Source organism: Meriones unguiculatus, chromosome 4 (genome assembly GCF_030254825.1).
Source record: "Meriones unguiculatus strain TT.TT164.6M chromosome 4, Bangor_MerUng_6.1, whole genome shotgun sequence".
Lineage (NCBI taxonomy): Eukaryota > Metazoa > Chordata > Mammalia > Rodentia > Muridae > Meriones > Meriones unguiculatus.
Window position 1 is genome coordinate 100452518 of NC_083352.1, and position 26735 is coordinate 100479252.

Sequence of the window (26735 nt, forward strand, 5' to 3'; positions counted from 1 at the left end):
TATCCTGGAAGTCTACGGCTGGGGAGAAGTTGGCAGATATGGGGGCTCAAGCCAGTACCCGGCCTTAAACTGGATCTAGGGCTGGTACATGTTTATGGTGAAATGGCTAGCTGGATTCTGAGGACTTTGACAAAACCCATACCAGTGGCTCTGGAATGTGAGATCGGGGGAGGTAAAAGAGGTAGAAGCAGGATGATGTTCATGTACATTCATATAGACCCTTGGTGTCCAGTGCTGGCCAAATACGGCACCCAGTTTGTTCACGAGGAAACCAAGCTCATCCATTACAAGATGTGGAAATGGTCCCCATTAAACAGGCCATAGACCCGCACTGTGGAAGTATGAGGTCATCAAGCCTGAACGTCTGTGTTCATGTCTGGGACCAGAAGGTGGCCTCTACAAGTAGACCCAGGATGCTGTGTAGGTGGGTGTTCCTGCTGGCACTGATACCTAATGCCAGTGCTGTCACTTTGTTCAAAGTCTGGTTCCAGCCTTGCCTGGGCGTGTTTTCTCTCTGTAAGTTGAGAGTGAAGTAGGTTGTCCTAAGGGCTGTTCCAAACAGCCAATGATCTCAGAGTGTGTAAAACACTAACGGATAGCCAGTGTCAGCTAGCCCCTGGGATGTTTGCATGTGTCTATAGCAATGTATCAGCTCCATCCTGCAAATGGCAAACTGAGGCATCTAGGAGCCAAGAAGTAGCTCAGTGTCACATACCTAAGGAGCTGTTGTGCTTTCTGAAGGAGGCACTGTGTGTGCATGGCTCTAATGTCTTGATGAGGTAGGGAAGGGCAGCCCAGCCCAGGCATAGCCTCAGCAGGAAGAGGCCAGGCTGTGGGTAGGGAGACCAGGCCTGGTTTGTAGTATCTCAGTACTCTGGGGTAGCTTCAAAGTCAGTGACTGCAAAAATCAAGGGCACAGCCAGTGATGGGTGTGGCTTCTTAGGGCATTTGTTGTCCTGTCTGGTGTTGACTTTGCAAGCAGTTAGCCAGGTGGGTTTCCTGGCCTTGCTTCTCTCTGTTCTTCCTGCTTTCTCCCCCAACAGAGGTATCATCATGTCAAGGGGAAATATCCCCCCGCCTCATTTGGTATATCTAGCCCTGGAATGAGCCTAGTTCCAGTGGCTTATTTGTGGAGAGAGCATGACCCTGGTCAGAAAGTCTTCTTGGTCAGTGCTTGTTTGGTCTGAGACTTTTTTTCACCCTGTCCCCAGATGAAGGTCGCCATGGCCAGAGGGGGTGACCGGAACAGCGATGACGACAGTGTCCTGGAAGCTTCCAGCTCTCATCGTAGCAGCTCCCGGGACCAGCTGAGTGATGTGAGTACCCATCACTGACATCCCGGTGGCCTCCTGCGGGTATCCCATGGCTCTGACCAGGCCTGGCAGTTTACATGGAGGCTGCTCATGAGCAATTAGCAGTTTGTCTTCCTTCTTCAAAGCATAGTTTTTCACAAATTCGGATCTCACCAGTAGGAGGGGTTTAAATGAAGCACAGCAGTTAGGAGCCAGCAAGAGCCCATACAGAATATTAAGTATCTCATCGTGCACAGTGTATTAGCCCGAGAACTGGCTCTAGAACCCCAAGGTGGACACTCTCATGCCCTAGGGCAGATAGCATCTGCAGTGATGCCTGGGTAGAAATTACCCCACAAATGTGTCTAAATCCATAGATGCATGCCATGTCCGAAACACCAGGAGCTCACCTTGGCCGAGGCAGGGTGGACAGCTGCACATCTTGGCATGGGTCCTGAGGTACCTGGAGCTGGTGGTGCTGGGTAGGGGTGCACATGCAGTGATCTGAATTGGGGATACATCAGTGTCCCTGAGAGACCATCCTGGGTACTACTAGGTCTCTAGTATGGTCAGCCACAAAGCTGACAGGTAGAGCCTGTCACAGGGCTGGCCTAATGGTCATAGCCAGGGCAGCCCTCCTCAGCCAAAAATGAGGCACAGGGACTCAAGGACTCAGGTAGAGGTGGAGGGGCTACCTGTGGGATTGGTGGCGCAGGAGATAGCCGCTGACACCAACCCTGTCCAGCTTCTGAAATGGCCTCAGGGTAGTACATTTTTTGAAGGACTAAATTGAATGAGTCTTGTCTCATTATCATTTAAATAGGGGATTGGGGGTGCAGGGTGCAGCCTGCTGCCGCCGAGGGAGGCATAATTGCCAGGCTCCTGATCTTGTTGCCGCAAGATGGGAAAATAGGCTGGTAATTGTCTGGGGCCGCAGGGCTGCCCTAGTTAGCACTCTAATTGCGGCCCAGGATGAATGAAGCTGCATTCTGAACACAGCTCAACATGAAGCTGAAAACTCACCAATTATGCCCCACCCCCATCCCATCAGCTGCCTGTGGCTGCCAGGTGGGTCCCACCCCAGGGTAGGATTGGGTGGGCTCTACCTTCTAGGCAATGACCCTAGGCCTAGCCCTGTCAGTAGTCTGTAGGAATGGATATCAGGAACTGCTCTGAAGGAAGGGAAGATTGCAGATGGGCTTACTGGCTTCCATTTCTCTTTGCTGGCTCTGTTTCCCCATCTTACTGTCATAAGTCATCACGAAGTTCCTCCTGCCACCCAGCCCCCACTATGCACTCTGCAGTAGCTCAGCTTCTCCTTGCATCCCTTCCTGCCACAGCTTCTGTTGTGTGTGCACGCACACGTGATCAAACCTGGTAATTGGCCCATCTCTGGTGCTGTAGGATCCTTGGCAGCTTGAGCTGTCCCTAAGCCCTCACGCCAGCCTTCATCATGATTTTGGCTAACCTTCAAGCCACCTGGCCTGTAGGCCCCATGCTATCACTCTCCTCTAGAAGGGCCTTACTGTGGACCCCACGCAGAAGTGGTGAGACGGTCAGCAAGGGTCTTCCTGCTGCACTTTGGGGAATAGCTTTAGCATCCTAGTCCAAAAGAGCTGTGGATAGGCTAAGGGCATCTCTGTGGGGCCACCAAAGCTGGTGCAGTATCTGCTGGCCTGGCTAAATTAGAAGGGAGACTGGCTTCAAAGGCGGCTCCCTGTCCTCTCCTGTCAGCCTTGAGCTCCTCTCTCCACTGAGGCCTTACTGCCTCTACGGTCTGTTGGCCTGTCTGCTAGGGCAGTTGGCTGTAGCCTAGCCTGTCACTGACTGTCTTCCTACTTTTTCCCACAGAGCTCGGCACAGGCGGTTTCCGGGAGAGGCTACTCAGTAAGTCTCCAATGCCCCCTCCTTTGCTGTCTTTGTCCTTGCATCAGGGCCATCCCTCAGCCATAGCTGCCCCACAGCTCCAGTACCTAGGGGCCCTTACCACCCTGCAATCTTTCCCTTCAGAATCCTGGTTGGTTCTGACCTCAGCAGCTATTGGGCAGGTACAGGGTGGACATGCCCATGAGCTGAGATTCATAGGGAGCTTGATGCTCAGGGACACACATAAGACAGTCTTCTGGACTTTGGCCAGGAACCTGAGATGGGTCTCTGCAGGTGCAGGCTGCTGCCTCCGGGGTCTCTCTAGCGACCAAGGATCTTTGGTATCAAAGATGCCTGTGTTGTGAGCAGCCATATTCCAGCCCTCAGCCCCATCTACCTGCTAGAGGAGCTTGGGCTTGGGCTTAGAGGTCCAGAAGCTACTGTGTGTGGAGAGCCTGGGGAGATGAATGTATGCTCAAATGGTGGCCTTGTAACCCATGGAGAGCCTCATTGGGGCAGGATGGCATTCAGCAAGCTTATGCTACAAACATCCGTGTGGGGGGCGGGCAGACTCAGGTCAGCTGGGGGCTTGACACCTGCCTGCTGAGGTCCTCCAGGAGCAGGACCTCAAGTGCAGGCAGTTCCCTCATCTGCCTAAGTTTGTGGGGTGGCCCTGGCACCGACCAGAGCAGCTCCTGCACCTCCTCATGACTTACTTCATTTTCCTTAAGTATCAGGAGAAACATTAATGATATCATAAAACCCAGAGCTTCATAAAAGCCGTTTCTGCAGATTTATAGCCGCTTTGGCTCACTGGCGGGCTGGGGCTGGGACTCCACCTGCCTCATCCCTGCAGCCCTAATTTACTGCCAGTTAGGGCCTGCTTGGTTCACTCTGTAAATCACAGTGGCTTTTTATGGGGTATGTAATTAACCCATTAATAACCCAGTGGTGGCTATTGGAGCAGCTCCCTCAACCCTGGTATGTACCCTGGGATTCCTGGACACTGGAAGGAAAGCAGGGAAGGGATTGGGTGGGTTAGCAACTCAGGCTCAGTAGACCTTTCAGAGGCCAGAGCAAGGGTGGGACTACCTGCCTTAGGTGGGGGTGGGGGTGGGGGTGACGGCTGGTGTCTTCTCTCTCCATCTGCACTTCTCACTCCACTAACCCCACCTCGTCCATTATCCACCCCAGGTGTAGGTCATCAGACCTTGTTCCACTTTCATCCTGGGTTTGGCTGAAAAAGTCCAGTATATGAGCCTTTGATCCTAGGGGCTATTGACATCTTGGAGGTGTGATTCCTGCAGGGACCTTTCATAGGGGGCCTTGTACCCTTCTTTACAGGATGTGGCCTTGGGCTGCCTTGTTCACACCTGAGCACTGAAAACAGCAGCCCTTGAAAATGATTGTGATGCCCCTGGTATGATGGACAGGCTTTCTCTGTCACCTTCCCCTGAACAATGTCCTGATGCTCTTGAGAATCTGTTGAACACTGGGGAATAAGCTGCTAAGAACTCAGACCAAAGCCTGCCTTGTAGAGGACTCCAGTAAAACCTGCTGGCAGTACTTAGAACTGTGGGGGTTAGGGCAACCAGAACTGGAGTTAGCCCCCTATCTGTCATCTGAATTTCCAGATGTCTGAAGCACACCATGGGTAGAAAGAAGGCTACATCTTGGAGGGTACTCCTGATGCTGTGGCCCTGTGTGACACAGAAGTATTGACCAGAGGTTCTACAGCTAATCCAAGTTAGATAACTGATCTCTGGCAGATAGACCTGAGACCCTTGAAATATCTGGGGCACCACTGCTCTGAGCTACCAGACCATTTTTGTGCTTCCAAGTCCACAATCATCATACAAGCTTTTTCCCCAGGACCTTGCTTTTCTGTTTTCTTAAAAGGCCTACAATTAACTTGCCAGATGCTTGTAGCTTAGCCCCCAGTGGCAGCTGCATAGGAGTGACAGATGGTGGCAGGAAAGGAACCAACTGGCCTGTAGTATGTAGGATTCTCATCTGAGTAATAGACCCAGGAGGACCTTGGTGCCTGCACATAGAGCCTAGGCCTGCACAGCGTAGGCCCTAGCATATGTAGGTCTATTAGACTTGACTCTAGGGTCCTCTCGTGTAGAAATTCCTGTTCCAGAGTGCCCTTGTGAGCTCTGATGCCTGCAAGCTATCTCCACCAGGGACCTCATGTTCATTTGTCCTGTGGGTTCAGGTGGGAGCTGAGCTGCAGGCAGACAGCAAGAGACAATGCCCAGTCTTCTCAGCAGGTGTGTATGTCTGGATGTCTGTTGCATGTGTCTGCAGATGTGGGCGATATATGTGTTATGTAGATCACATGTCTCTCTCCGACTTTTGTGTGTAGTAGGGTACTGTATCTCTTGTTTTTTTCTTGGCCTGTCTTTATAGTCTGTGGCTTATGCATTCCTGCATATCTGTAGACATTACTCATGTGCCCCTCTGGCTTCTCAGGGATCTGAGAGCTCGATGCATTTGTGTGCACCTCTGGCTTTGCAGCACTGGTGTGGGTATGTATGTACGCCCCACCCCCCTCCGTGCACACTCTAATATGTCCTTTGCTGTTGCCCCACAGCATCAACATCAGTCTGTACCTCCAACCTAGCTGTGTAGGGTGTTCTGTTTTGAGATAAGGTCTCTCTATGAAGCCATCACTGTCCATAAATTGTTTACAGAAACTCACCTGCCTCCCTAGTGCCAGGGTTAAAGGCATGCTCCACCATGCCTGGCTTCAGACTTCATTTGTTTTGTTTTGTTTTGTTTTTCAAGACAGAGTTTCTCTGTGTAGCCTTGGCTGTCCCGGACTCGTTTTGTAGACCAGGCTGGCCTTGAACTCGCAGAGACCTGCCTCTGCTTTACCGAGTGCTGGGATTACAGGTGTGAGCCACTGCACCTGGCTACTTCATTTTTTTTTTTTTTAATGAATTGTAGTACTAGAAGTTGAACTAGGCAAATATTACTGCACTAAACCACATCCCTAGCCTGCAAACTATGTTTTACTTATTTATTTACATGCCTGAGAGGGCACCAGATCTCGCTATAGATGGTTGTTGCCACCATGTGGTTGCTGGGAATTGAACTCAGGACCTATGGAAGAGCAGTCAGTGCTCTTAACCTCTGAGCCATCTATCTCTCTAGCCCTGCAAACTATGTGTTTTAAAGTAGATTAGTTTTGCTAAGATTTATCCCCAGAAAAATTCCCAGTTATTGCTTATAACTTAATAGTGATTATCCTGGAAGTTGGGCATCGCCTTCCCAGTTTGCCATCAAATGTTTGTTAGAGCCATAAAATTGGTCAGAAAGTGATTTTCTTAATTCGGTTGCTCACAACCAAGGGTATGTTGTGTCCCCAGCAAAACAGGGCTTAGAGGTTTCTTTTATGAAAAAGAAATGAGAACAATTTCTGTTCATAAAGAGCACCAGTTGACCTCCCTGCAGCCAGTACTAAGAATGTTCTAGAAGTACCCATGCCCAGCAAGTGTAGACTTCGTCCAGGACAAGGGCAGAGGAGGTGGCAGTAGCCAGAGTGGAGCTGAACTGACCATCACACTACAAGTGTGATGTGGACGGGAGACCTAGCTAGCCTGTAAGGTGGAGTTGAATATTTGATATTACCCTCGCTCCCTAGATGAGGTCTCAAGGCCCAAAGAGGCTACAGAACATACCCGCCAGGCTCTGGCTTCAGAGAGAGTTTGCTGGGTCCGAGACTTTCATCTCCTTCCGTTCCCCAAACACACACAACCCTTGGTCTTCCACATGGCAGTTTGGCCAAAGTTCCCTAAGAACCATTGGCTGCTGTTAGAAAGGAGCTGTTGCCTGAGTGTCCTGCCTAGACCCTCCACCGTGGTGCCTGAAGCACCATCAGGAGCCCTGGTAGGCCTCAGATAGCCTTCCTATTGCCCTTCCATCTTTCTCATTCATTGTAAGGGCCCAGCTAGGGATAAGAGAAAGGAGTCATTCATTTTGTTTAACCCTTCCTCCTCCAGTAAGAGATCAGTGAGCATCTCCTGTGTCTGAGTCACAGTAGCACACAGCTCAGGGTCCTGCAGACAACAGTAGTGACAAATGCATGGCTGCCCTAGCTACTCTCACCTCATCAGCTCGATAAGCCCCCAGTTTCCATCACACAGGTCCCATCAACTCAGCTGGATTCCTGCTTCTGGTCTTAGGCAACCTGCACACCTGTTAGGTATGAGTACTTCCAGAACCTTCTGAATATTGACTGTGTGGAGGCCTGGTTATGGTTGGTAAGTGAGAGGAGAAGCAGAAGGGCCAGGTAGGTTAGTCTTGCTTACATTGTGTGGCAGGGGTAGGCGTGTTTACTCTGCAATATGCGTGAGGATCCACAGGCTAATGAAGGTACTGTGGAGATCAGGCTCCTGGGCAGTGGAGCCCAGGGAAGCTTTGGCTGGGATGCAGCATAAGAGGGTCATTGAGGGCAGATGGGAGAACAGGATGTGATGAGGGGAAAGTAGCACTGTCTTCTTCCCCATTGATAGTTAGAGTAGGCTGAGAGTGCTTTCGTGGGAGGGCAGGCCTCCAGGTCAGGTACAGAAAGCTCAGAATCCCATCAGCAAGCAGAATGTGCCAGAAAAGTCCCCTTGGCACCTTGCACAGGGTATAATTAGCTGATTATTATGATTGCCTTTCAGCAATTTCAGAACTTTTTAAAATTTATCTTTATTTTGTGTGTGTGCGCGGACATGTGTATGTATGCATGTGTGTGTGTGCACGTGTGTGTGCATGTGTGTGTGCCTGTGTGAGTTAATGTGTACCATGTGCTTCTAGGTGCCTTTGGAGGCCAGAAGAGGGCTTTGGATCCCATGGAGTTGGAGTTGTAAGTGGCTCTGAGCCACCCCTTGTAGGTGTTGTGGACAAAACCCAGAACCTCTCTTTGCAAAAACTGGAAGTGCTGCTCTTAACTGCTTAGCAATCCCTCCGGTCCCTCAAAGCAACAACTTTAAATTGTTGGATTGTGAACCACTATTATCTCAGTGAGCTACTCCCTTCTCAGTACATCCCAGCAGTACCCTCACACTAAGGAGTCACTGAGGGCTGCTGAACCTGCGGTGCATTTCTCACTGCCCCCTACATTTCATATAGGGAAATGTACAGGAGAATGCTGGAAGGGCTGTGGTGTCCGGTGTGACTTAAATGCCAGGGCAGGTCCTCATGGGAGGTCCTAATGCCAGGCAGTCCTCATGGGAACATTGTGCAATCTTGACAGACAGAGTGACTGACGCTCACGTATCAGAAGCCCCTCACACGGTTAAGTAACGTGGCTGCCTGACACCTAACCCTGAGGGTGATGTTGAAGCGTGTGTGAAATTAGTCCACACATCAGGAGCTCACATAGGATTCTGAAGAATACCCATAGCTCCTTCCCAGCTTCTGGGCCTCCAGCATCTGTGAGGCCAGGACAGTGTCATCTGTATGTGTTCAGACAGAGGCTGGTGCTCAGTGCTTCTATGAATAGATGCTCAGGTCTATTCCTCATGGTTTGTGTGGTGGATATTATGATAACAGGGACCCTACCTCTCACACAGAGACCACACCAGGCCTGGACCCACACTGAATGTCTGCAGTGTTCAGGGCCAATAGCATGCAGGATCTGTCCCAGGTGCTAAGCTCTGGTGAGCCTGGGATTCCCTTACATCTTGAAGGATCCCCAGAGTCTGGGTGTAAACTGGAACATTGCTCACTACTCGAAGAATGCTGGTTCTGAAGATTTTAAGACAACATGCTCCCTGGGCATTGGCCTCTACTTGAGGTATCACCTCAACCTTCAGCCAAGATGCCAGTCTCTATAGACGCCAAGGTTGTGGGAACCCTGCCTGATTACGGGAACAATCAAAGGAAGGGCTGCAGTCCATGGAAAGGGTGACAGGTCTTTTCCAGGCTACACGGCAGGCCGCTACCAGTCCTTGTACCCATCCTGTGTGGCTAAGGTGCTCAGTTTTGACATAGGCACCCTTACCTGGTGAAGTTATACATGGGCCACCTGGTTTGGAGCCCAGTCCATCCAGAGCTCTAGGCACTTTGTACCCTCACTTTACATCATGGGCATTGTTACTACCCCCAGCTCTTTGCTGAGGAGAGTCTCCATTGTCACTGTGTCGCTAATCTACCCTGGGTCCTTGCATGGAGAAGTGGAGGCTGTTCTTCCCTTCCAGGCCAGGGGAACCTGCTTTGTCCTGTAGATGCTGAGCTCTAGACCCAGCCTGGCTCCTCACAGCCCAGCTCTCTACCAAGGTTGGTCCAGCCTGAGGTAGCCATCAGAGTCCCAAGTGGGCAGCAGTGTCTTGTGGAAGGGTACTCTTTATCATGTGGACACTCTTTTTTGTCCTGGACCTAGTGATGAGGCCTTTCTTAGGTTGGTGTGCCAATGCTTTTGAGTTGCTGGCCTCCACAGCTGGTCCTGCCATTTTCCTTCTGGTTCTGGGGATGGGTCTGGGTACTCTGATTTGCTCATCTGTACAATGGCCTAATGCATCTACCTCCCAAAAAACAGGGAATTGCCTGCCTCCGGAATATCTGTGCGTGTTACTGAATCCCTAGCTTATGCTCAAGCACCCCAGAGCCAGACAGTGGCATCTGAGTAGTCAGGGCTGCAGCCTTGGAAGGAGGATAGACTTGGATCTCTGGGCCCAGGGTCACACTGCCTACTTCCCCAGAAGCAGGGCTTACCTATGCTTAAAGCTAGGTCCAGCATTTGGTCTGGTGGCTGAGGCATCAAAAAGGGAACAACGTAGGGGTGCTCTGAGGTAGGCATGTGCCACACAGTCGGGACTAGCAGTACATATTGCCGGGGCTAGCAGTACATATTTGGGGGGAGCGGGGAGCTGTCATCCCTTCCTGAAGTCCTCAGGGGACACAGCCATTCTGACTTGACCTGTTCTACCTTGTGCCTTCCAGTGACAAAAATGAGCCTCCTTCAGGGCTGCCACCAGTGCCTCTATCCTGGCCAGAGCTGCGTATCTGCCTCAGCCTTGCAGCCCTTCAGCGTAGACTCTGTATTCAGGAGGCAGGCTTATGACATCCATTGTGTTGTTTCTAGGGCCACTTCCAAGGGATCATAATTTGAACAGAAGCAATAAAACTTGTCAGCCTGTCCCTGGAGCTGGGATGGGGAGGGAGTACCTGCTCCTCCTGACCTCAGCACAGGAGTCTTTAAAACTAGAGTAGAGGCTGAACTCACACCTCCCATTCATCAGCCTCTCAGAATGACTATGAGTCTGAGGGCCACAGCCTGGGCACAGCTTGTTGTGCTCTTATGGCTCCTTCCCAGGGGGAGACTGGAGATATAGTGACCAGTTCAGAGGGCAAAGACAGGCTATTGACCGCACAGTAACTGCTTGGAAGGGGTTGTGCTGGAGAGATGGCCACCCCAGTGATCAGATTTGGGCTCGGGGGAGAAGTGGCAAGCAGTTGGGTATTTTGGTGTATTCAGGGAACTGGAAGGAGGTGGGTGTTGCTAGATGAGGAGCCCAGAGTAGGGATTATGGGGCAGCACACCTGTCCTCATCTGCCTACATTGGATTAGATGGTAAAGGAGATGAGACTCCCAGGAATGAGGGCATGGTATCAGGTGAGGACTGTTTCAGTGACTCAGACACACCTGCAGTTGGGTCACCTCTGGAGAGGCCTCCCCGATGAGCTTGGAGTTACTATCCGCATAGGCAGCAGTGCACAGGCAAGTCGTGTAGGATCTGGGAGATGGCCGTCCAGCCTGGGGCCATAGGCCAGGGCTGGGACGTTACATAGGACATGTGGGTATGTGTCTCTGCCTGAGGGTGATGTGGGTGCATCATGAGCCAGAGCATTCCTGAGGACTTCTCTTCTCCCACAGCGTTCACAGTCACCTCTAAAAAGTTCCTCCATGTTATTTTATTTCAGAGTGGCAATTGAAAGAGACGTAGCTCAAGTTACAGATTCAGAAACAGACACACAAGTCCCCCTTATGAATACTGCATAGGAAAGTAGTGGTCCCCTTGAAGGTCATGTCTGGATAGGGACAGTGGGCATGGTCCTTACCTGTCCCCATTTCACTCCTATAGATATGACTGCAGAGACTACCTCAAGCCTCTACTCAGAGTGGTTTGCGATTCTGTCACTGTTTCTGTCTCATGATTTACGTAGCTCAACCATCAAGTGACTTGTGCCCTCAGGTGGCAGTGAACGGGAACACAGGCTGGGCCAGAGGCCATCGTGGCTGTGTCTGCTCACCTGGTCCTGGTTAGGGTCCTCCACGGCGCCTCCGGCCTTCTCAGGGTCTGCCCAGTGGGGAGTCCGGTATCTCCAGGCTGCTGGGGACTAGAGCCAGGTTGTAGCTAACTCAGCCTAGGCCCAGGTAACACCAGTCATTCTCTAAGGGTGCCATCTTCCCCAGGGGCTTCCCTAACAACCCTATGCCCTACCTGCCGCCTTCCTAGGGGTCGGTTCTTATCGATAGCTCTGATTCCCCCTAACATATGTGCCTGAGCCAGTGGGCTTTGCCGGAAGAAGTGAAACAGCTCCACTTCTCCCAGCTTTCCAGTGTTCAGGTCAGCTTGATTCCTGGATTGCTTGCCCCAGCTTTTCACACCCTGCACACCTCCAGCGGCCTGTGCTAAAAGACTCCTGTCCAGCCATGATGGAAAGCTGGAGATGACCCCACTGTCTCAGAAGCCACAGCTGGCTGCCAGGAAGAAAACGGAGGTAGCATTGGTGACCTTGCCAGGTCAGAGCATAGTGTCTGTCAAAGCCAAAATTCAATTTTTGAGAACAAGCCAAGCTGCTTTGACACCAAGGTTGGGGATTAATGTTAACAGGGGCTCTCCTTAAGAGTCTGTTGATAAATAATTCATGGGGTAGTTAGCGCTGAGTCTGGCAACACAAGAATATATTAGTACAGTGGACTCTCCGAGAAAGGCCATCTGTGTGCTGGGCCTGGTCATCTTATATTCCTCCCTGGTCACAGGCTTGTTAATTTTCCCAGCCTAGCTTGGGCTGCTGGGAGGGGGAGCTGGTAAGTGAGGTGGGGAACACACAGCTTGTGTAGAAGAAATGGGGAAGATACAGGAAACACCCAGAGCAGCTCTGTCTGGACCAGGCCTGTACTTGAGCAGTGTCAGGGAGGGTTAGGACCAGAGGCTGTGAATACAAAGATCATGAAACCAACAACACAGTTACAATGAGAATAAACCCTTGAAAAATGAATGGAAAACAGGAAGGAGGCTCCAAGGAAATTACACAGAATCCCTTTTGTGGTGAATGCCAGGCAGACCCAGCATGTGTGCCAGACATATGATCCTGTGGAGCGGACAGATGAGGAGTGTCTGTGATGCAGTTGTAGGCACAGTGTTCTATGCTTTCCCAGATGGTGACCCAAAGAGAATATTGTCTGCATTTTCCTTGCTGTTGTGTAAACACATCTGAGAAAACTAGTAATACTTTTCACAATAGAGTTAGATTCAAGCATAAATTGAGCTTAAGCAGTTTTTTAGCTCTACGAAAATTGTTGGAACATTCCAGAATTATGGAAGGTGTTGGGCAATTATCCTTTCTAGAATGCACACATTCCCCTGCCCCGCACTCCCCAGATCCACGCTCACCTATAGACAATGGTCTGGTACTTAGGGCATCATACTCTGGTTTATTTACCTTTTTAGACTGACCTCAAGTTAGAATTGTCTTAATGAGGAGGACAATGATGTTGTTGCTGAGCCACCAGGGCCATGAGCATTTGCCAAGTGAACTGGAGCCAAGGAAAGGGTTTACAATGCTGAACCTGGTTAGAGAAGGGACCATTTGCTCTGCATCTCTAGTCCAGGGATAGGGCTGAGGCAGGGTAAAAGTTACCATGTCCTTTCTAGGTTCAGTTGGACAGTTGGACAGTCCTCTTCCCAGGCTTTCCCTCACAGACACTGCTCCATGTCCCACTGACAAGCCAACTAATGGCCAACGCTCCTGAACAGGCTGCCTGAAGGCTGCGCCTTAAGGTTTGTCAGGAGGCAGGATGCCAGTGTGGGTGGCCATTGTCCCCATAGCTCTCCTGTACTGAAGGCTCAGGCTGCGGAGGAGACAAGCAGGAGCTTGGGGTGCACACTCATAGCTGCATGAATGGTCTACTGGTCCCACAGTAGCTTTGCCCATATGGCTTATTAGGCTTCTTTAACTTAATTGACTGTTAATTGTGTAATTAGTGCTTTGTTTGGCTTTAAAGCCAAAACACTCAAAAAGAGAATTAGCTGAGTAGACAGAAAGAGTTTTCAAATACTACATAATTAGATATGATGGCCTCAAGCAGAGGGTTGACTAGGCAGAGGGTCCAAACTAAATCTAGGACTTAGCCACCCCTAGTTGTGCCTGGGGATCGGCCCCACCCATCTGGGCCTCGGTCTCCCCATTAGTAACCAGGTATGTGATAGGATCTGAAAGAGGCATGTGGCTCCCATCTGGTTTGTACCAGTGCTTGCCAGAGACCCAGCAAGAAAAAGAGGGTAAAATGGGTTTAGGTAGCCTATAGATTCTTTTTCTTTCTTTTCTTTCTTTCTTTCTTTCTTTCTTTCTTTCTTTCTTTCTTTCTTTCTTTCTTTCTCCTTCCTTCCTTCCTTCCTTCCTTCCTTCCTTCCTTCCTTCCTTCCTTCCTTTCTCTCTCTTTCTTTCCTTTTTTAAGATTTTATGTATTTAATGTATGAGTGATCTGTCTTCATGCACAACTGCATGCCAGAAGAGGGCACCAGATCACATTATAGATTGTTCTGAGCCACCATGTGGTTGCTGGGAATTGAACTCAGGACCTCTGGACAATGCTCTTAACTACTGAGCCATCTCTCCAGCCTCCAAGACTGGAGATGCTAACCAGGGACAGAAGTCCTGATGGCTCTGTCCATCAAGTCCTATCCCGGACAACCCCATCTCAGAAGTTGACTGTATGTAGACACAGAGACTAGTATATAGTCTTTTCCCTATGCGTAGCTGCTGGGCCCTACTGTGTCATGTCCTTCACAGGTCCACATCTATTCTGTCAAGTCCTGTTGGTCCACCTCAAAGTACACCACATCAGCCTGGGTCCAGCAGAGCCACCCTGATCCTCAGCTCCATCATACCCAATATTATCACTGGTTCTCAGTCATGGTCAACTCTCAGCCCCGCCCTCTCCAGCCGTCTCTCTCTGAGGCCTCCCCAGGGCTTTTCCCTTCCCTGCCTCTGCTCCTTCCTTCTGTACTACATGCTCAGTCTCTGATGACTCTGCCCTTCCCTCCGAGGCTGCGTCTGTTGTGTGCTTCACAAGGCCTTCTGTTGCAGTCACTGTAAGGAGGTATCTATAGTCTGGAGCACAGGGATATCAGATTTGGGCAGGGTTGTTCTGCCTGGCCCCTCCTGCTCTCTTATTGGCCATCATCAGGGCTTTAGCATGTGGGAACTGGATGGCAGTGCTTGAATTGCCTTGCCTGGCTTCACCCTAACTAACTGTGACCAGGTTTATATATATTTCTACTAGATAGAATCTGGGACCTGGGCCTGGGCCCTAAACTAAGCTCTCAGCCTCTACTGACTGACTTAGCATAGCAGGCAGACCCTTTACCAAAGCTCTAAGCCTTCAATTCTCCTCCGAAATAGACAAGTGAGCATAGAGTTTGTGGCCACAATTCCTTCCTCACATCCTAGCACCCACAGTCTGAACTGTCCTCAAACATTCTTCAGCTTCAAGGGCTTCAAGAGCAAAGTGGGAAGGTTTATGAGCCAGTTGCAGGGTGCCTGGTCTCTAAGGATACCAGGCAGCCATGGGGAGGACCCAGTTGGTGACCTGGCGCATGGGGTAGATACACTGGCTTGCCAAACCCACTGCATCCGGGTGAGGACGGGAGGAAGAGTTTCACTGACTTACTCTCAGAGCATAAGAGTGAACAGTGATATCAACATGATTCCACATCATTGATCCCAATCTGGTCATCAGAACTTTTCAGTATTGAGCTCAACACGTGACCTCCTCATTACCCATCCTTAGTCCCATAAGGGTACTGCACATTGGCTCATGGCTCCTTACTTTAACTGGATTGCTAATTAGAACATGCATGGAGGTGAGCCTCTTCCTACTCCATACCTGCAGGGGCAAGGCCTCTCTTAGGCTGGGGCCATGTAGTCCTCTCTCCCTTTCCCACCAAGCCTTTATGAAAGCTGGAGTTCAAGTGTTGGAGGCCCAGGACAGAGGAGCCTGAGCACATGGCACTTGCCTACCATCACAGAATCCAGGGAAGAGCTGAGGAGAGAAACAGGGTACCAAGAATTGTGTGTGAGATCTGGCTTCAGCAAATACTCCAGGACACTCCGGCACATGGCAGGCATGCTAAAATACATGTGCACACATCCGAGGGCCCATGCCCACCATTAGGTTGTCACACACATGGAATATACAAGGTCTGTGTCAGCAGAAGCCAGTGAACACCTGTACACAGCCAGTGGCACCTTGGGTCCCCAACATCCCTGTAGCTACCCCATTCTTGGGCCAGGCTCAATAGAATGTCCCGAGACTTTCTAGTGCATACCATGGCCATTAAACCCGCCTCTTCTGATATTCCTGATTCCTTTACCCTGTCTAGTTTCGTCTCCGTGGGCCTGTGCAGGTGGCGATGCCATTGAGAGTATCTTTAAGCTGAACGGGAGGGGCCAGGCCTCCTTGTCCCAACAGTCCTGAGGTAGTATTTCACAGCAGCTGCCCAGCCCTTGCATGGTAACCGGGCAGAAATCCAGCCTGCATTTGGTACTGCCTGAGGCTTCTGCAGCCCTGCGTTGGCCCAGGTATGGTGACCTGTGGGAATCCATGGAGGCCTGCCTCCTCTCTTGCAGGGAATCCAGTCTTGCTACACATTGCCTATCAGCAGATTCTAGAGTTTTGATGAAAGCCTCCATGACCACATATTTCTTGTATTTGCATGCTTGTAAAACCAGCACCAATGTGGGCAGTTCTGCAATATCCTTTTTTCCAGTTCAACAGTAATGGCTTCTGAGAAAACCTTTTTTTAGTAGATAATGTGTCTTTTAATAAGGAAAACTCTTTAGGGACATTCTTAGTTCAGGCTTCCCTGTTGAGATAAATTTGCATTTTCACAGGTTAGAGCTTTGAAAGGGTAGGCTTGTATTCAACACCTTTCCTATTGTCCCAGAGCATAGTAGGAGTTTTCTTTCTTTTTTTCCTCTCTAATTCAGGGTCTTTCAATATAGACCAGGCTGACCCTGATCTCAGAGAGATCTGCCTGTCTCCACCTCCAGAATGTTGGGATTAAAAGCATGTGCCACATGCCTGGAAAAGTTTGGCGTGTGTGTGTGTGTGTGTGTGTGTGTGTGTGTGTGTGCACATACTTTGTACATGTATGTGTACACATGTGTATAGAGACTAGAGTTCAACTTTGGTTTTCATATCTCAGGAGTTATCTACCTTGGATTCTTTTTGTTTGTCTGTTTGTTTTTGAGACAGCTCTGGCTGTCCTAGAACTTGCTGTGTATACCAGGCTGGCCTGGAACTCATAGAGATCCTCCTGCTCTTCCCAAGTGCTGGGGTTAAAGGTGTGTGACAGCATACCTGGCTACTTTGTTCTTTGACACATGGTCTCTCCAAGGGTCATTGATTAGGCTGGTTCCTCCACATCCCCAGTGCTTACACAAGCACATGTCATCACACTTGGCTTTTAACTCAAACTTACGGATTTATAATTTTGTGGCAAGTAATTTACTGGCTTCACCATGTCCTCCTTAAGAAAGTTTCTCCTAGCCAGGTGCAGTGGCACACACCTGTAATCCCAGCAGTTGGGGAGGCAAAGGCAGGTGGATCTCTGTGAGTTTGAGGCCAGCCTGGTCTACAAAGAGAGTACAGGACAGCCAGGAGTACACAGAGAAACTCTGTCTCAAAAAACCAAAAAAAAAAAAAAAAAAAGTCTCCTCCTTAATGACACTAGTATCTTAAAAAAAAATTACAGCTGCTTTCTCTATGCCTTCTCTGCCTGCAACTTTAATAGGTTCAAATGCCTTTCCTAACCAAACTGTACATTTCCCTATCTTTCCACTCCACCTGCTGCTGTCTGTCACTGCAGACCTGAGTAAGGGCAGTGAGCAGTAGCCATGCCACAGCTTGAATGCTGTGCTGTCTTGAAATTTTCTATGCCAAATGACTTCTTCTTGTGATGTTTTAAATCAGTCTCACTGAATTCTCAGGACATTGGCCAAATGCAACCAAACTCTTTGCCAAAATATTACAAATGATTGCTCACCTAGTTCCTGGTAGAGGCCTGTTCCTCTCTGAAACCTAGCCAAGCTTCCAGTGTTTATATTTTTTGACATTCTAGTCTTCCAGACTCCCACCACAATGGCCATTAAGATCTGTTTATACCATTCGGTGGCTTCTCTAGCCTACAGCTTCAGATTTTTCTACACTCTTCCCATAAACCAGTTCCAAAGGACTATGAACCATGTATGGTTGGGTGTATCACAGCAATGCTCCCACTTTTTTTTTTTTAAGTTATTTTGTTGTTTGTTGTTGTTGTTACGGCAACATTCTTGACAAGCATATCACAGAAGAGTTTATTTGAGCTTACAGTTAGAGGATATAGTCCAACATGGGGAAAGCATGGAAGCAGAAATGGGGGTCACCTATTTTACATATATACACTCACGAAGTGAAGAGAGGAATACTAGTGTTTAGCTCAGTTTTTCCTTTTTTCTTAGTCTAGGACCCCAGACAATGGGATGCTGCCACCTGTATTGAGGGTGAGTCTTTCCATCTTGGTGAAAACTGTTTTTGAAATGCCCTCAGAGACATGCTTGGAGGTATGTCTTCTAGATGACTCCATATCCTGTCAAGTTCACAAGATTAACCATTAGCCTGGTGATGGGGATGGGAGAAGTGACAGTGTTGATTGTGGTGTCATTACTCTACATTACCATGTCTTGTGCTAGGTACCCAGCACTCTCCTAGTGTTACGTGTGTATATATTCTAGGTCACAATACCTAAGTGAGCCGTACTCGCAATGCCTAAGTGCCTGTTTTACGGGCAGCATAAACTGAGGCACAGAGAGGTAAATTGGGGCACAGTAGCTGGTAACATAGCATTAGAGCAGATATTTTTAGAGCTCATGCCTTGGGCCCTGGGTATAGACATTCTTTCTCCTTACACTAGAGGCCTGTCCATGCTAACAACAGGACCAGGCTCTCCAGGGCCACTGAGCCCTGTGTCAGCCCCTAAACCTTGCTCAGGCCACTTTTAAGATGGATGTGTCTCTTTTTCCCACCTTGCCCTGATGAATTGCCTCACTCAGTTCTTACTCCACTGCAGTTAAATGTTAAATCAGTAGGACTTAACCACTCGAATCTGTTTGTGGTCCTGTCTGCATACTGCTGATGATATAGCACTGTCTGACACTTATAGGACCTGGGAGGGCCCTCCTGTACCCGCTGGTGGGTTCTCTTCACTTGGTGCTAGACACCATAAGCCGCCCTTTCCCAGGTTCCACTGTTAAGCTTTGATGGTCTAGCCTCAGCCCTAAAAGCCATGGGGCAGACTGTGACCAATCTAAGTCTGTGAATTGCTCTCCTGGCCATAATATAAGGTGGGCCCTGGGGCTGAAGAAACAGCAGAGGGTAGGACTGGAGGTGATCCAGCCATCTCCAGGCTGCCGCAGTGACAGATGTGCTACATAGGGTTCAGACCCTGCTGCACTGACCGTTTAACAAGGTTTGATGGTAAAGTGCCTGATCATGGGCCCTGGAAACCCAGGAATGAGAGAGAGCGGCTGTCAATTCCCGTGTATCCCCAGGCTTCAAGCTACCGCTACCTGCACACATCCGTCTCGGTGAGCTGGCAGAAGGCTACCTGGGGGGGGGGGGTTACTCATGCCTTTTGCACTGGCATGTTCCAGGGGTGCTAGAATGTCCTGGTGTGGTCAGGCTCTGCTCAGATCCATGGTCTCTTTTCCTACTTCCTTGAAGGTCTCATGAGCTCTATTTGGTCATCCCTCCTCCACCCATAATCAGGTCCTCACAGTGGGAGGGGGTGCCAGGGCTTTGAAGAGTCCAGGACTAGTTTTTGCTGAGCCCTATGCTAAGAGCCCAGGCGAAACCAGCCAGCGAAGCTGTGCTTATCACTAGGGGATCTTGGGAGGGGCCTGGCTATGTGCACACTGAAGACCCACAAATGTCTTCTTTCTGTAAGACAGTGGTTCTCAACCTGTGGGTCACTGTCCGTTTGGTAGTTGCATACCAGATACCCTGCACAGGAGATACTTGCCTTATGACTCACAACAGTAGCAAAATTACAGCTATGAAGTAGCAATGAAATACCACTGCTACGTACGGAATTGTATAAAGGGGTCGAAGCATTAGGAAGGTTGAGAACCACTGCCTAAAAGATGATACTTACACATGGTGTGCCCATGGCAGCCTTGGTGCCTGCCCACCCAGGTCATGACCCACACATGTCTGAGTGGAGGGGTCCATGAGCTGCAGATGTGAAGTCCACCAGCCTCAGGAAACCCCCAGTGTCCATCCCAGATGCCTGGCAAGTTGTCCTTGAGATAGAATAGAGCTTCAGTTGCAAGGAGCGGCTGGTAGACACATTTTATCTAACTCTGAACTTGTCATTGAGGACATTATGGCCTTCGGCTAGGTCAGTGGAAGGCAATATAATTTGATGATCTGTATTAATCATGTTGAGTACAACTTATAAAGCCAGCACCACACGCGTCTGACTGTAGCCCAGTCTCCATCTCATGTGTCTTGGGGAGATTTATTTTCAGCAATATAATTTATTTGATGTGAACATATCATAATTGCAGTTGCTAGCAAGTTTTTTCCCTTTTTATTTTAGAGGAAACTGCATTGTTCTCTAGCAGTGTGTCCTTTTCAAATCTGCTTACTGAAAATGGGAAGCAAAGATTTGCTTCCTTGAGTTAACCAGTTGTACTCACAAATGGGTCTTCCACAAATGAGTCATCTGAGTCATTCAGTTCTACCCTGAGCCTCCCAGGCAGGTCCAAACTGAAGGCCAGTATCCTTTGCTCCACTCCCACCAAGAGAAACTGTTGTCCCTGCTTTACAGAAGCATGGCTTGATGCACTGAGAGGTCAAGGAAGGAACTTGTCAAGGCCAGAGCAGCTGGCTGGGATGCTGGCATTTCAGACCAGGAACAGGAACATGAGCTCTCAGCTGTGTAGCTAGGCCACTGTCTACTGGTTCACTGCCACTTGGGTACTAACCATCTCCTGGGTGCAGACGAAAAGCTGTTGTGGCTGCTGCCTGGCAGTGAGAGTCTCTTGTATGGTGGGGGCCTCCTCCAACCTGGGCTCTCCTCACAAGATGAGGTGAGGCCCATAGAGGTTCGAGGGGTAGCTGTTGTTGATTATTAATATCTATTATTGATTTATATTTCAGTCAAACAGAGGTTATTCCTAAACCAGCTCTATACCCAAATAGCCACACACAAAGACTAGGATTTATTTAATTAACCTAGAGCACAATGCTGGGCAATAGTTACTCCATCCTAAACCTCCAAGCCGCATAGCTTCCTCCCATTCAGATTTCCTACCTTATCCTTGCTTTTTAGTCGGGTAAATTGTATATATTCCACAAGAACATTATACCAGCAGGTAGTTGAGTTCATCTGGACTGGATAAAGCTCCCTGCACCTTTCCCAGCATCAGAGGTCATTTGGAAGCTACAGGGTCGGTCCTAGTCCTACAGGATTGGAGCCTATCTACCCTGAGGCAAGCCAGCCCCATTATGCCTTCCATCTGTCCCTGTTTCTTTCCATTGTCTCTCCCAGCTGAGATGTGGCTAGGAATACCCACTTGTACCCTGTAGCCTTGTAACCTGGTAGTATGAAAGGCACTGACCTACTTCTTTCTCTCTCTCTGACCCACAGTGCGACAGTGAGAGTGGCGTGGATGACAAGGTGAGCCTGGCTTCCCCCCACCTCCCCTGTGGACTGACCTGGGGTGATCTACCTGTCCACTTCACCAACCCTCACTGGAGCAGGGCAGGCCCTGAAAGCTAGGAAGAGGCAGCATCTGGGGGTTCTCCCTATTAGACAGACACCATAGGGAGCTTCTCCCTGGCTAGGTGTGCCTGCCCTGACAGGCATCCCAAAGGTAGACCTCAGATAGGCCGCCATTGTTGAAGCCCTGATGGAGAGTACTGTAGCCCCTGGCTGGCCTCAAGGAGGACAGCAGGGCTTTGCTGAACAGCTGCAGGCACCCCTGGGAGGTGGTGTGGAAGCTGTTGGTGATTGTTACCTTCCCCTGTCCAAAACAAAATGTCCCCATTAGTCCAGGGTTGTGCTGCTCCGTGCTTAGTGTTAGGGTCACTTGCTACCACCACAACTTCTCAGGTCCCCAGGGCCCTTGAGCCCTCCAGGTAGCACTTTGTCACAGATGGCCAAGGAATCAAGGACAGGAGGGAGGGAACTCGGCTGAAGTCACACTTAGCAAGTGGGCTGGGCAACCAGGTGCAGGGTCCTGTCTTATGCTTACTGGCTTTGGCCTCTGAGCAAATAAAATCCTAGCCAAGAGGACTGGGGTCCCAGTAGCCTGGCTTGGCTATGGCAACCCCAAATGTGGAGGAGAAGACACAGAGGGAGAAGGTATGTCTTAGACGCCAGGCATGGGAGGGGGACAGAAGTTAGACTTGGACTTGGTTTGAGGCAAGTTTTTGGTTGGTTTGGTTTGGTTTGGTTTGGTTTGGTTTGGTTTGGTTTGGTTTTTCAAGATAAGAGTTTCTCTGTGTAGCCCTGCCTGGACTCCCTTTGTAGGCCAGGCTGGCCTCGAACTCAGAGTGATCCACCTGCTTCTACCTCCCAAAGTTCTGGGATTAAAGGTGTGCACCTCCATGCCTACCCTAGTGAGGCAAATTTTTGTGAAAAGGGTTTTGTATGTTTTGTGGGTCTTCAAGGTGCACTGAGTGTTTGGTATCTCGTCATGGGTACTTTATCTGGGCAAAACCTGCAGTGTAGGACTCCATGGAGCCGTGTCTTGCCTCTTGCCAGAGTGGGCCTGGGCAGGCTCAGCTCAACTGGCCTCAGGTCCAGGCCATTCTGTCTCTGTTAGCTACATGCCTGTACCACCTGGTTTCAAGTCCCTGTCCAGCCTCCACTGTGTCCCTCTGCAATGCAGTATCTTCTTACAGGTCCCTTTACTAGAACCTGTCAGGGAAAAAAGTTCTGGAGATCAGTATGTCCAGAAGGTGCCACTGGGGCTAAGGGTGGGACACTTGTGGGAAAGTTGGGGTTGTGCCCCTCACTGCCTGGAGCTGCTGCCTCCTTCACGGATAGAACCTTGTATATACATTGACATTCAAACAAGTACCTGGAGAAGTGCTGGCCTGCAAGTCCCTTCCTTGGTACCACTTCTAATATAAAGGTAACTTTAGGAAGATGCTATCTCTGTAGCCCAAAGCTTCTCAGAGCATATGGGCTGGAAGGGACATGGAAAGGGGTTTCAAACTCCTATTCTTCCCTCTGTCTTCTAGAGAAAGTAACTCCATTACCCAGCTGAGGGAAGGTGGCCAGGATGACCAGCTGGTCCCCATATTTCCCTTAACTACTCTCAGCAGCCAGAGACATCTGGTCTGCTAGTCACTGTTGTGTCCCAAGGCTATTTCTAGGCCTGTTGGGTAGGATCCCAGAGCAGCAGTGTGGGCTCTTCAGAGAGGTCTACACTGGAGGGCCTGAGCGGGGCTCTATGGAGATGTAGCTACCAGGGAGAGTGGGTGAGCACAGCTTCTGTCAGCTCCCGCTCAACAAGAGGAAGGAGCCAGGGTCTCAAGCATAGCCAGAGTAACATCTGTCCCACTCCATAGTGTCTCTGTTGTGTCCCTGTGGTGATGGTCTTCATGGAGTCTGAACTGGCAGATACAAGGGACCCAGCCAGCAGGGTTAGTGACTTGCTGCTGTGGGGATTCTTTTTTTAGGAGGCAATGGGTCTTTGGGATAGGTCACACGCTATTAACTCAGACTTCTCTTTTCATGAGCATCTGGGATCTCTGTGTGATGGCTACACAGGTTTACTGTCCTGGTGCCTTCTATAGAAAAGAGTCATTATCCTTTAGCAATCATGATTGTCATTTCTTTGTCACTCCTGAGGCTACCATCCCTGAGTTAGCTACATGCCTGTACTGCCTGGTAATCTATCCCCAAGTACCCCAATACCACAGGTATAGATCATGGCCCAGACTTCTCAGCCCTTCACTGGACAGCTATGCACAACAAAGATGCTGCCTTCCTGGATGCTGGGATCCTGAGTTTGTGAGCTGGGAGTCAGAGAGTCCAGACCTTATGATTTCCTCTTCAGGCTAGATCCTGTCTCTATCTTGGGCACAGCTTTCCCAAGGCCCTCTTCCCTACTGAGGAGCAAGTTATGACCAAAGCACCACCCTGTTTCTGAGGTGAAAATCCCTGCCTTTTCAGCACGGCAAGGAACTTGGCAGGGTTATGCTTTCAACAGCCCTTATTCATGGGGGATCCTGGAACTTGTACTTTCATCTTCACAGCTACTGTCTCACATTCCTCAGTACCTGTTGGCCTGAAAGCAGTGAACAGGGTCACTGCTGAGTGATGGCTAGACCCTCCATAAGGCAGAGGCAGGCAGATCTCTGTGAGTTTGAGCCCATTCTGACCTACATAGTGAGTTCCAGGACATCCAAGGTTATAGAGAGAGACCCTGTTAAAAAGAGAGAAAGACAGAAGAAAAGAAAACTCCAATGAGTTTCTTGTATAGGAGCTTCAAACAGGCTTAGCCCTGCAGGAGCAGGAAGCAGAGACCGGACAATTCACCTAGGTAGGATGGTCCTTCTGTACTCTGAGTATCTTTCTTCTAAATCTGGCAGCATCTGAGCTTAGTACTGTGTCTCTCCCCTAGAGACGAGCCTGGAGTTCTGATGCAAGTCAAGATGCAGACACTCTGAGCAAATTCTTTCACATAGACGTCTCCCTCTCTGTCCCCTGCAGCTCAGCAGCCCACCAGCTCTGCCAGCCCTTCCAGCCCTTCACTGGACAGCTATGCACATCCACCTACCAGGGCTGTACTCTGCTGTGGCAGCTGACGGTGTGGGGAGTGCTAGCTGCAGGCCCAGGAGTCGGCAGATAGATGGCTCCGCCTCAGTGCTGTGGCTGGTGTCTAACTGCTTCTTTTATTGGAAAAATATGGGTGAAAAATTGTGTCGGGCCTCATTAGGCATCCCATTAGATCCCGGCTGGCTGCCAGTTCTGCCCAAGTGGCCCCAGCGGCCAGCCATCTGGCCAGGACTCCTCCCTCCTGCATGTTGCCTCAGCCCTATGGCTAGCCAGCCCCTGGGACTGATGAACTAGCAGCCCATCTGTAGATGTCCACTAGGAGATGTGCCTTATACTCTGGCTACCAAGAAGGCCCTTCCAGGGGTAAGTAGACCCCACATGTGTGTGTCATCTTGTGAGGGACAGCACAGGTCAGGCACAGTAGTGGAGACTTGTTTCCCTCCTTGTGTGACGTACCTTCTGAAGTGACAGAAGCCTGCTGCCTGCTAACCTCCTGTGCATGTCTTAGGTGTCTGTTATCTATTGCTGTGATAAAACACCAAAGGCAGTTTGAGGAGGAAATGGTTTATTTAGCTTAGAGGTTGTAATCTATCCATTATCATAGGAAGCCAAGGCAGGAACTCGGGTAGGAATCTAGAGGCAGAAACTAAGGCAGATGCCATGAAGGGTGCTGTTTGCTGGCTTGCGCCCCATGGCTTGCTCAGCCTGCTTTCTTATACAACTCAGTACCTTCTTCCCAGGGATGACACAACTTGTACTGGCTAGGCCCTCCTACACCAGTAATTTAAAAAACAAAACAAAACAGCACAATGTCCAAGGACTCTGGTGATTGGTCTCTGAGTTGGTCACCTCTGGGTTCCAGGCCTGGTAGGCTTCCTGGCACCCTGTTTTCTTCTTTATGGTCACCTGTTGGACTTAATATTCAGAAACCCACTGGGCAGGAAACATGGGGTCTAAAGGTGCAGATGCAGATACTTCCTGGGAGCCAGACAACCCCAAGATATCTCTTGCTCACCAGCTTCGTTAGCAGGCAAAGCCTCTTAGGGCAGGAACTTCCTGTTGTGAGTAGGGAAATATGATGAGCAGGGAGGTCAGGAATGTCAAGGACCCGGGTAGTAGGTGGCAGATGGCAAGAAGTGTACAGAAAGGGAATGTGGGCATTTCTGTTCTGGGTACCTGATCCCCACCTCAGAGCTCAGCAACAGAGCCAGTGTTGAGTGAGGGTGTCCTGAGAGAGGCCCAGGCACAATTTCTGAAACACAAGAACTCCACTGTGTACCTCCTACACATATCAGGAGGCTTTGGCTTAGGAATACCACCATTCATGTGTAGAGTTGGCTGTCTGGCTCCTGGATGAGGCCATTGAGTGCCCCAGTTTGGACAGGTCAAAGAAGAGAGAGCTGCACCTGATGGATGCCCCTACGAATGGCAGCTGTGTGTCCTTTCCTTTCAGAGCTGTGGAGATGGTTGCCAGGCTGAGTAGCCCCTTACCCCTCCAGGTGGGTCCTATTATCTTGTGGTGGCCTAGGCAGGATCCACTTCCCTTCTGTGCATGGAAAACCACCACTGAGGATCTCCAGGGTACGTGGCAGAAAGGAATTGAGCAGACGCTTCAGAGCCAGATAATAAGACCTCAAGCCTCGGCCGTGGGTTATATAGAGCTGGTCGCTGGAGCTAAGCCAGTGTTGTCCTGAAGGCGATGGCCTTATGTATGGGGCACTAAGAATAGCATCTGATGCATTACAGAAATCCATGATGGGAAAAATATCTGGAATGGGCTCAGAGCCCACAGCTACAGGCAGTGACCTTGTGCCTGGGCGCCTGCTGAGTTCTCTTGTTGATTATCATCAGCTTTGGGAAGTGCCCTGCTGGTTTTTTTTGGGGGGAGGGTAGGGGATCAGTGAGGGAGGAGCGGTTCCTGGGTGGTAGGACTTCCCTACAGATGTGTACATATGCATGCTTACACATCCTTACTTGATGATACGAGGAGGCACCTTGCTTCCCCTTGTGAGCGACAGTGAACACATACTCTGGCACATCTTTAGAATCTGACCTGTCACAGGCCTCTGCTAGGTTCCACACCAGAGAGGTGAGTGGTGCTGGCAGGAGTGGGTATCAGAAAGTGACAGGGTGAAGCCAGCCATGGTTTTATCGATGTTGTTTGGACGGTTTGGTTTGGTTTTTGGTTTTTTGAGACAGTGTTTCTCTTTGTAGCCTTGGCTGTCCTGGAACTCACCCTGGCCCCAAACTCAGACATCCATCTGCCTCTGCTGCCACCTCCCAAGTGCAGGGATTAAAGGCATGTGCCACCAACGCCTGGCTACACATGTAATCTCAGTGTTTGTGTGGCTGAGGCAGTAGAACTGTAGGCCAACTTGGGCTGCATAGTGGTATCCTGTCTTAAAAAAGAAAAATTGTCAGGGCAAACCCAAGTAGGACAGAAAAGGCGAGAGGCATGCTCTTGTAGCTTATACATGGTCATTTGAATGCAGTTTAACTGTGGGTTCTGATTCTTCAG

At 49.9% G+C, this 26735-nt stretch overlaps 1 protein-coding gene across 17 annotated transcripts in view; it reads left to right on the forward strand.

Moving 5' to 3' along the window:
- Fbrsl1 (fibrosin like 1) overlaps positions 1-26735 on the forward strand; it is an 81615-nt gene that overhangs the window by 24949 nt on the left and 29931 nt on the right. For 12 of the 17 annotated variants that reach the window (XM_021644918.2, XM_021644913.2, XM_021644916.2 and 9 more), the window contains exons 3-6: positions 1212-1316; positions 3144-3179; positions 17883-17924; positions 21074-21103. In XM_021644918.2, coding sequence (XP_021500593.1) covers positions 1212-1316; positions 3144-3179; positions 17883-17924; positions 21074-21103 — 213 coding nt within the window. The remainder of the gene's footprint in view (positions 1-1211; positions 1317-3143; positions 3180-17882; positions 17925-21073; positions 21104-26735) is intronic. The other 5 variants (XM_060382640.1, XM_021644914.2, XM_021644919.2 and 2 more) reach the window with 3 other exon arrangements.